This window comes from Penaeus vannamei, chromosome 28 (genome assembly GCF_042767895.1).
Source record: "Penaeus vannamei isolate JL-2024 chromosome 28, ASM4276789v1, whole genome shotgun sequence".
Taxonomy (NCBI): domain Eukaryota; kingdom Metazoa; phylum Arthropoda; class Malacostraca; order Decapoda; family Penaeidae; genus Penaeus; species Penaeus vannamei.
The window spans coordinates 14,403,813-14,415,275 of record NC_091576.1 but is presented as its reverse complement, the minus strand read 5'-3'; the positions used below and the strand labels follow the sequence as shown (position 1 = coordinate 14,415,275).

The 11,463-nt window shown below is 36.1% G+C and overlaps 1 protein-coding gene across 1 annotated transcript; it reads right to left on the bottom strand.

The window, feature by feature from the left end:
* Positions 1 to 4,794: 4,794 nt before the first annotated feature.
* LOC113827973 (uncharacterized) lies at positions 4,795 to 6,612 on the bottom strand. The gene is made up of 3 exons (XM_027380930.2): positions 6,586 to 6,612; positions 5,460 to 6,325; positions 4,795 to 4,881 (listed from the first exon to the last, which is right to left on the bottom strand). Exons 1-2 carry the CDS (start codon positions 6,586 to 6,588, stop codon positions 5,513 to 5,515), a joined length of 816 nt encoding a protein of 271 aa, XP_027236731.2. The 5' UTR covers positions 6,589 to 6,612; the 3' UTR covers positions 4,795 to 4,881; positions 5,460 to 5,512.
* Between the last annotated feature and the right edge of the window lie 4,851 nt (positions 6,613 to 11,463).

Here is an 11,463-nt window from a genome sequence, read left to right as displayed (position 1 = left end):
GGCTAAATCCGATAGTTACTCTTCTGTGAAGAAATGGGGTAACTCCGCAGAGTATGTGTAGTCCATTGTTACAATGGGTACTGTAACTTCTTGCTACTGCAAAGTGTTCTCATCCATTGTTACAATAGCTTCAGAATCCATTATGGGTTGAGATGCTATCCCAGATGGCCTAGGGGATGGTTCTTCAATATCTGAAAAAATAAATATCAATATTTAATTTTCATATGTACTTCTTGAGTCAAATACGACAATACATTTACAAAATCCTAAACCAACATTCAGCTTACTATGATTAAATATAAGAATAAAATATATATCAATATCTATCTATCTATACACATACATATATAATGTTACAATGTTTGTATTATTTAGGCTGTGTTGCTTCATGTAATGAAAATTGGCAAATATTACAGGTAACACAATTATTTACCCCCTCCCCCTTTCATTAGAAACATGTTTACTTACCATCTACTTCTGTCGCATTTTCATAGACCCTGGTAAGCCAGAAATAATAAAAGCCTCAATCAAAGCTAACATAGCTTCTTCAACTGCTGTGTAGTTTGTAAGAACTGCTGGGCCACCGTCTGGGAAACAAGAAAAAAAAATAAATGAATCAGATATACATAAAGTCTGAACTTGTCATGTCTTATATTTTAAACTGTAGTGACAATGATGATTTTTTCTGATTTTGTTAATACCTTGCATACTATTGTGGTTTTGTGTCATCGTCAATATGGGTAATGATTTTATGATCTGAATAAGTCTGCTAATATTCATTTCTGTAGTCTTCACTACTTTATAGGATGAATTTGCTTTTCATAATTCGAAAAATTAGTATCTCTATTAGACTACAATTGTGAAGCACATGGTGAAAATTCTTCATTTAATGAAGTTAATTCAAGAAATAAGATTAATCAATAAGTATTGAACCCGAATAATCATACCAGACAAATAAGATCCTGTGTGTAATCTTGCTTTATTTACGATGAGTTGTGTTTATTCTATATAGAAAATAAATATCTCCTTTAGTCTGAGTTTGTGAAGAATGTTAATGCAGTAAAAGTTATATAATTGCAGATATTCTAAGAAATAAATTCTCTCAGTAATAAACATACAGAACTAAAATAATAGCGAACAAATAACGATGTGCATGCACTAATACCATACTATATTGTTGACCTTTGCCTTAACTCGTTAATTTTCTAGAATGATACATATAGCTCATTACTATTTCAACAATCTACTTTCTTTATGACATTATCCTTTGTTTTCATACCATGTTGTGTATCTGTGAGTGTACCATAATGTTCTGTACTTGATATCACCTTCAATAATAAAGCGTTAATTTAATACACGAGCAATTCCGTGACAAGAGCATAAGTTATTAAATCATATAAAGTATTTGCTTTACTCCTTCTGTGCCAACATTTCAACACTAATATTTTGGGTTCCTACAGCATATAATAAACAAAATTCATTTAGAAACCTTACCTGTTCCTTCCATGTATTACTTCTCTTGTGCTTTATTTCACGACTGCTCTGATGTCTGTCAACTTCCTACGCGTTTCAGCCACAGTCCACGGAACGCGAGCGACAAGATTCACCTCACTAGTCACACACTCCCAGGCATTATTTATCACTTGTCCGGTTATTTTGTGGTCTATTTTCCCTAGAACCACACTTTTCCTCTTGACCACAGCTTCTATTAGAGCCAACATATATTCATCTGGGAAATTTGGCCTTCTTTTCTTTGGCATTATTTACTTTTGGTAGAGCGAGCTGATAAATCAGCTGAGATCTGTGGCTTTGCATTGGCTGTTACGTCTACGAGGCTGACTGCTGATTGGTCAATCAATTACCGATCTGCCCTCTCTTGGCAGCTTAGGGAACTAACTTACAATATGGACATTGGCTTTACAATGTGCTGACTACATTGTGATTTTTTTTTTTTTTTTTTTTTTTTTTTTTGAGTATGGGTTATTTACAATATAGCAAGGAGTTAGTAAAGTACAATGTTGTAAGGCGGTTACAACGTCCTCGACCTTGTAACTTACACGAAGTCTTGAGTATCCAGCCCCAGTTGTTTATCTTTTAAGTAATAATAATAATAATAATTGTGTATTTGTGTCGTCTCTCCCGCAAAACAAAAATGAAATATACTTGGTGGAAAAACCTTACTCTTATGCACCATGTCATGTCTATTGTCTATCGTGAATATTTTTTTTATTTTGATTTCCATAATAATAAATTCTGGTTGAAAGAATTCCTTGTCTGTTTTCATCAAACTCCTCGAAGACTTGTAGTAAGACAGAATTGTACTTCCTCCAGGTGGGGCTGGAACTGATACATTCCTATATCTTTGGAAGGTAGGAGGTACACTTGTCTTATTTTGGTGCAGGGATTTTTTCCCCTCCCGCCGACATTTCATTATCACCAGACTTGCTCGCTATTCAAGAAAAAGAAGAACAATTGTTGTGGCCTTACAGGAAAAAGACAGTGTGTATTTAACATTGCCTGTGGTTCTTTAAATGCTAGGTGTTATCTTACAAAATCTGTGTGGCATCCTTTACCATTGGCTAGTATGAGTTCAAAGCAATGCAAAACAAACCTTTTATCCCCCCCCCCCCAAATAAAAAGGGACTGTTCTTTGTATTATTCAAAAATACTTCTTTCTTTTCATTATCTAAATTGCATTTTGATTGGGTTTATTTGTTTTAACTGTGGGCTGTGGCGAATATGTAGGCTTAGATCTTTTGCATTGCTTAAAAACTCCACAGGCTTCCGACAACTCTAGCAGACCTCGTCCTTCCTGAAACCCAATGTAGCTTTTGCAAGGATTCGAGCACCATAGATAGGTTTCTGGTTGCCTGCCAACTTTTTAAATAGACTAGTAACCTGTGTTTTACTATCTATATTGTCTTTCTCGACTTGGCTAAGACCCTTGACATCATAGTAGAGAAACTTTTTGGAGAGTAATGGAAAATGACTCTCTTTCAAAGTTTATGGCAAAAACGAGAATTTGAAAACTTCATTAAGTTTGAAGTGACTACAGGGTCAAACAGAGATTCGCCCTTACCGACACATTCTTCACTCTGACTAAAACTCAGTCTTGTGATATGCTTCCTTTGCTTAGAACATAATAAATGGGAATGAATATCTTAACACAGGATGTATTTGACCAGTTATCTGCATTTGTGTTGATGTGTCAAAGCCGGTCAAATCCACCTCTTGCACTACCACGAAGGGTTTTCTCAGCCATGACCTGGCAGCTCCAACTGGATTCAAGGTCAACAAAGCCATCTGTCTATCCATTTTCCTAAACCGTAGAAAAACATGAATACTTTAAAAGGCACCATTAAGAAGTTAGAAGGCTTCTGGAGACACTCAGACCATCTTCAGATTTCCAGGGAAGGATTGTTTCCACAATGTAAGCACTAGAAAATGCTCAGATCACCACTGAATGAATGCTACAAACATGCCAGCTCAAATGTGCAAGAGATGTCACAAGAATGCCAAGAAATACGACGAAGTCACAAATGGTACGAGTGCTGATGGAGGGGAAATGTTACAAGGGCCCCTTAGACCCTATAGCCTGGCACTGCTCTACCAAAATAAAGAGTTACATATTTGCATGACTATTACATCTTTAGCGTTAGATGTCAGTAATATTGGCGTTGTACAGTGACTAATTTCCCTCACCAAATGGATATATGAGTTATGGAAGAGTTGAGCAAACGAATAAAAATAGATAAATGATAAAAATAAATAAATAAATAAATAAAGGGGCACATGTGCTTTTCAGTTTAGTGAAGGCAAAGATTTCCTTTCTCGCTTTCTGTCAATATTAATAAGTACTTGCGCAGTTTCCTACAAGTGATATCTAGTCTCAAAAACAGGGACAGTAGAGAGAGAGGGGAGAGAGAGAGAGGTAAAGAGAGAGAGAGAGAGAGAGGAGAAAGAGTGAGAGTGAAAGAGACAGTACAAGCTTGATGTCTTTGGAGTGACTTTTTTTAATGAAAATTCTCAGAGTAATCCATACTACGCAATACAGGTGAATGCTGAAGTCAGCTGCTCCTTTCAGGCAATTGACCTTGCAGGAAGAGACTGAAACATCAATCATGTGCCTCTGATAAAAATCACAATACAATTCCCTTTGCTTAGGAACTGGGGAAGCATATCCAAACATTATTGCAAACCGATCTACAGTATGATCGTCCAATGTCTCAACTATCAAGATTGGCAATAAACCTTCTTTTCAGTCTCCGTCAATCTGCTCTCCCACTTTCTCGAAATCTTCATGGTTATTGAGACTATTGAGCGATGGGTTGAGATACCAGAAGTTCTGCAAGAGAGCTGATGTACCAATCCGCAAGCACGCCCAGAAAGAAAAGAATCACCGATACCCAATCAACTGTGGAAAAGGAATTTGCAAACAGTGACAACTCAGAGGCAAGAAGTGGCCAGACCTTAATCATAGCTTCTGAACGTCTAGTCAACCTTATCACATTAGTTATTAAGGATTTCCTAGTCTTATTCTTTTATCACAAGGAAAGGACGCATTGCAGTGGATCTGTCTTGTCATTACGTCATTTCTCTGGTCGAATCTGTAATTTTGGAACATACGGATACATTATAGTTATAAACTAAACCTATGTGTATATCTACGTAAATATGAATGATTACATGTGTTCATTGTCTCTGAGATATGTGATGCAGGTTAATAAAATACTTTAATATTTTTACATGCAGCTTATTATTATTATTATTATTATTATTATTATTATTATTATTATTATTTCTACTTTGCAGATATTCTGAATTCACCATCTATGTTGTAACAACGGTATCCAGTTCAAAATCATCCTCGCAATTTGAATTCTGTAAAAAGATCAATTGTTATATAATTGGTTTAAGTAAATATGATATATATATATATCATATTTGAAGTATATATAGGCATATATATATATATATATATATATATGTATGTATGTATGTATGTATGTATGTATATATATATATATATATATATATATATATATATATATATATATATATATATATATACTTCAATCACATGTAATTGCATATATATATATATATATATATATATATATATATATATATATATATATATATATATATATATATATATATATATATATATATATATATATCTATCTATATATATATATATATATATATATATATATATATATATATATACAGCTATATATGATTGATGTCTATATATATATATATATATATATATATATATATATATATATATATATATATATATATATATATATATATATATATACATTTACATGTGATTGAAGTATATATATATATATATATATATATATATATATATATATATATATATATATATATATATGTAGACATACACATGTAGGTACGTATGTGAACAAAACTGTAATCATATTACTTACCTTGGGTTCAGTTAGAATAGTCTTCGTGATAGAGACTGAGAAGTGTAACACCATTAGTTGGCTGACGCGGAAGCGTTACTGGCTGAGGAGTAACCAAAGCCATTTAAGGAAGACATCATACTGAGCATGGAAGACATGTCACCCTTCGAAGGGTCGGCATCTGGTGTCGAGGGGGAGCCGTAGGAACCCTGGGGGGGAAGCGCTGAGACGAATTGGGAGTCGGCCCCAGCATCGGCCCCGGGATTACCCTCTGGTGTTGGGAGGTAAACGACTTTAGCTGAGGAGAGTAATTCTGATGGGGTGGATGCCGGTGGAGTCCCTGATGGCTGAGAATAGGCTGGTGGCTGTGACTGAAGCATGGTTGGTGAGCGCATTGATGGAGAAATTGGAAGCATAGGGGGTCGAAGAGGCATCGCTGGTGGATGAAGAGAATACACGGGGAGATGAACAGGCAGCACTGGTGGCTGGAGAGCGTACAGAGGGGAAGGAACAGGCAGTCTTCGTGGATGAGGTAAGACCATAGGGGGGTGAACAGGCAGCACTGGTGGATGAGGAGCTAACATAGGCAGCACTGGTGGATGAGGAAGGACCATAGGAAGTTGAACAGGACGCACTAGTGGACGGGGAGCAAGTACCGCTGGTGGTGGGTGGTACATCATTGGAAGACTCACGGGTTGATGGCACATGGATGGGATAACGGGACATGAGAAACCCGGAGCCATTGGATGCACCACAGGGGGAAGAACATGGCCTCCAAGCACGCCAGGCAGGATAGGACTTGGGACACTATAAGAAAGAATCTGGGGACTGGGTGCCGGTTTGGTCTCCGTGTTGACCAGGATCCCTAGGACCAGCGCCACAACGAGCTGCAAAGTGACGAGACTGGAATAGCAAAGTGTCATGTCTTTACGTGGTTTTGGGGTTAGTGTTTTCTGCATTTTGGATCATAATATGTATAGTAAAATTCGCAACAAGAACACGAACATCCATAAGAAATATATATTTGAACATAAAATTAGAGATCACAAAAGAACAGTCATAGATTAGTTATACATAGTCATGGAAATAGTTCTTGAATCGCTTTATTACCGTTCTTGGCGTGGGCATTCATATTCATCTCTCTTACCATTCTAAAAGCTATCTTGGGTATTGATTCTGAGCCAAGAAGAAAGGAAAAGAAAATGTGGCTGCCTTTCCTCACCATCGACTTATATACTATCATCCAGAAAAGTAATGTGTACTCTTTCATCTTCCAATTTCAAGAACTGATAAACAAAGATAAATTAAAATCTGACAAGTGTATAGAGTTAAGACGTTGGACGATCATATTGTAGATCATTTTTTAATAATGTTTGGATTTGTTTCCCCAGTTCCTAAGCAGAGATAATTGTATTGTGATTTTGATCAGAGGCGCATGATTGATGTTGTCAGTCTCTCTCTTCCTGTATGGCCAATTGCCTGAAAAGCGTAACATCAACTATGTGCGTAGAATGGCTGTTACTCTTTGAGAACTTTCATTAAAAAACTCACTCCAAAGACATCAGGCTTGTACTCTCTCTTTCACTCTCATTCTCTCTCTCTCTACCTCCCTTTCCTCTCTTTCTCTCCTGTCCCCGTTTTTGTGACTAGAAATTACTTGCAGGAAACCGCGCATAGTCAGCAAGGGCTTATCAATATTGATAGAAAGCGAGAAAGGAAATATTTGCCTTCACTAAACTGAAAAGCACATGTGCCCCTTTATTTATTTTTTTGATCATTTATTTATTTTTATTCCATTACTCATATATCAATTTGCTTTGTTAGTGAGGGAAATTAGTCACTGTACAACGGCGATATTACTGACATCTAACGCTAAAGATGTCATGCAAATATCTAACTCTTTATTTTAGTAGAACAATGCCAGGCTATAGGGTCTAAAGGGGCCTTATAACATTTCCCCACCATCAGCACGCATACCATTTGTGACTTCGTCGTATTTCTTGACATTCTTGTGACATCTCTTACACATCTGAGCTGGCATGTTTGTAGCATTCATTCAGTGGTGATCTTAGCATTTTCTAGTGCTTACATTGTGGAAACAATCCTTCCCTGGAAATCTGAAGATGGTCTGGGTGTCTCTAGAAGCCTTCTAACTTCTTGATGGAGCCTTTTAAAGTATTCATGTTTTTCTACGGTTTAGGAAAATGGATAGACAGATGGCTTTGTTGACCTTGAATCTAGTTGGAGCTGCCAGGCCATGGCTGAGAAAACACTTAGTCTTCAGTTTACTAAAACTTGTACTGGCAAGTCTTATCGTGTTCTGTAGCTCGTCTTCAAAACTGCAGCTAAGTTAAAGGGTGTTTAAAATATTTGCAAAAGACGACAGTTTTCAAACTTTGATGTCCGACGGCGGGAGGGATTACTTTGTTCTAGCCTGGTTGGTCTGAAGACTAACTTAGTCCCTCCATTCTACCGGTACTAATGGACATTCCACCAGCAAAGCAAAAATTTTGTTGACATTGTAGATATGCTGAAGCGTCCGACACTAAGCAATAAAAACAGCATGGACAAAACCTTGTGCCATGCACAGATAAAGGCTGGAATGAGAATGAATATCTTCATAGTGGAAGAGCTGAATTTGATCAACACAAATGCAGATAACTGGTTAAATACTTCTTGTGTTAAGATATTCCTTCTCATTCATGATGTTCTTAGCAACAGAAGCATATCACAAGACTGACTTTGAGTTCAGGTATTAATTGGAGCTTGAAGTTCTTAAGGATTCGACAAATTACCATCAAAGCGGTAATTGGTAGCTGTGCCTTTTCTGGTGCTCAGGTTGGAGTGAGCAGGAAGAGATATTGCAGTCATATGGAGGGTGAAGAAAGTGTCGATAAGGGCAAATCTCTGTTTGACCCTGTAGTCACTTCAAACAATGAAGTTCTCTAACTCTCGTTTTTGCCATAAACTTTGAAAGAAAGTCATTTTCCATTAATCCAAAAAGTTTCTCTACTATGATGTCAAGGGTCTTAGCCAAGTCGAGAAAGACAATATAGATATTAAAACACAGTTTACTAGTCTATTTAAAAAGTTGGCAGGCAACCAGAAACATATCTATGGTGCTCGAATCCTTGCAAAAGCTACATTGGGTTTCAGGAAGGACAAGGTCTGCTAGAGATGTCGGAAGCCTGTGGAGTTTTTAAGCAATGACAAAAGATCTAAGCCTACATATTCGCCACTGCCCACAGTTAAAACAAATAAACCCAATCATAATGCAATTTAGATAATGAAAAGAAAGAAGTATTTATGAATAATACAAAGAACAGTCCCTTTTTATTTGGGGGGGGGATAAAAGGTTTGTTTTGCATTGCTTTGTGGCATCCTTTAGCCAATGGTAAAGGATGCCACACAGATTTTGTAAGATAACACCTAGCATTTAAAGAACCACAGGCAATGTTGAATACACAGTCTTTTTTCTGTAAGGCCACAACAATTGTTCTTCTTTTTCTTGAATAGCGAGCAAGTCTGGTGATAATGAAATGTCGGCGGGAGGGGAAAAAATCCCTGCACCAAAATAAGACAAGTGTACCTCCTACCTTCCAAAGATCAGAAGTAAAGGAATGTATCAGTTCCAGTCCCACCTGGAGGAAGTACAATTCTGTCTTACTACAAGTCTTCGAGGAGTTGAATGAAAACAGACAAAGAATTCTTTCAACCAGAATTTATTATTTTGAAAAGCAAAATAAAAAAATATTCACGATAGACAATAGACATTACAAGATGCATGAAAGTAAGGATTTTCCACCAAGTATATTTCATTTTTGTTTTGCGGGGGAAACGACACAAATACACAATGAATCATAGACAAATTATTATTTATTTATTTTTTTTTTTGAGGGGGGGGAGGGCTACGTCTCCCGCGAACGTCATAATATCGCGAGATATTTGAAAGTACAAATTCGGGATTTTATTATTATTATTATTATCATTATTATTATTATTATTATTATTATTATTATTATTTTCTTGGAAAGCATATCCATGGTGCTCGAATCCATGCAAAAGCTACATTGGGTTTCAGGAAGGACGAGGTCTGTTAGAGTTGTCGGAAGCCTGTGGAGTTTTTAAGTAATGACAACTAAAAGATCTAAGCCTACATATTCACTACAGCCCACAGTTAAAACACATGTAACAAACAAATAAACCCAATCAAAAGGCAATTAAGATAATGAAATGAAGGAAATATTTACGAATACAAAGAACACAGTCCTTTTTTTTGGGGGGGGGGGGAGGGGGATAAAAGGTTTGTTTTGCATTGCTTTGAACTCATACTAGCCAATGGTAAAGGATGCCACACAGATTTTGTAAGATAACACCTAGCCTTTAAAGAACCACAGGCAATTTTGAATACACTGTCTTTTTCTGTAAGGCCACCGCATTTTTTTTTTTTTTTCTTCTTCTTCTTTTTCTTCTTCTTTTTGAATAGCGAGCGTCTGGTGATAATGGAATGTTGGCGGGGGGGGGGGGGGAGATAAGATAAGTGTACCTCCTACCTTCCAAAGATCAGAAGTAAAGAAATGTATCAGTTCCAGCCCCACCTGGAGTAAGTACAATTCTGTCTTACTACAAGTCTTCGAGGAGTTGAATGAAAACAGACAAAGAATTCTTTCAACCAGAATTTATTATTTTGAAAAGCAAAATAAAAAAATATTCACGATAGACAATAGACATTACAAGATGCATGAAAGTAAGGATTTTCCACCAAGTATATTTCATTTTTGTTTTGCGGGGGAAACGACACAAATACACAATGAATCATAGACAAATTGTTTTGATTTATTATTATTATTATTATTATTATTATTATTATTATTTATTTATTTATTTATTTATCCCGGGGACATCATAATATCGGCTGGAAATTTGAAGAAAGTAAAAATTCGGGATTTTTATTATTATTATTTTCTTAGAAATAAATGCGGCGGGTCCGCTATTTAAGAAAAAAAATGCTGTGGGCTAAATTGCAACAGGGATATCAGTGTAATTAGGTTTAAATGACTATGGTACGCCTTTGTTCCCCACGTGCTGATACGTGCAAATCAATTTTGATTAGATGTCTGAGGCCTAATACTGTATGGGTCAGTACAGAAGCCTTTATAAGTTTTTAAAAGGTATTTATTCATAATGTGATAATATATAGTAATATCATAGTACCTTTAAATGTGGGTTGGCTGTATCTGTATTGTTATTTAATTATTTGTACGTTTTAATATATTGATTATAATCCTATTCATTCTAGTTTTTTTTCTCCTATTGTTTCCCGTTAAAGTTATTTTTTGAGTATCATTCTGTATGATATATTTAGTATATAATATTTTTCATCCAGGATGCAACAAAGATTTTGAAAATGGATTTATTTTCATCAATATATATATATATATATATATATATATATATATATATATATATATATATATTAGCAAGTAGGCCATCTGTTGAAACGTGTAGCATGGCTATGTTACCAGCTGTGTTATCAGTTTGTTTGTTTGTTTTTTTCATTATTATCACTTGTAAGATAAACAACTGGTAGATATGTAAATACAACAAAGATCGCGGACACCCCATCCATAGTGGTTGCTTCTGGCCCGCGATACATATAGGAGAACGCCATTCAGCTCCAAGATAAAACTGGAATAGTGCGGCGGGTTATACACACTTTGCAACTCACTTCTGGGAGGACCAATATAGTGCTAAAGAAGGAAGCCAAACGAATCTCGCTTCTCACTCTTTTGTCATGTTTATAGCCGCATTTGTGCCAGCCGTTAAAAGTTGATTTCCGTGTAAAGCGCAGCATCGGGAACGCCAACTACAAAATTTAATTCAATATAACGTGGCGCAGCTGACCAAAAGAGAGGCATGTTATATCTTGCATTATTTTCCATGAGAGTCATTGTCTGCAATGTGAAACCAGTTCATGGTGTGGTTGTCAGTGACGACATCGCTACATATGCTGCTGGTGTTGTAA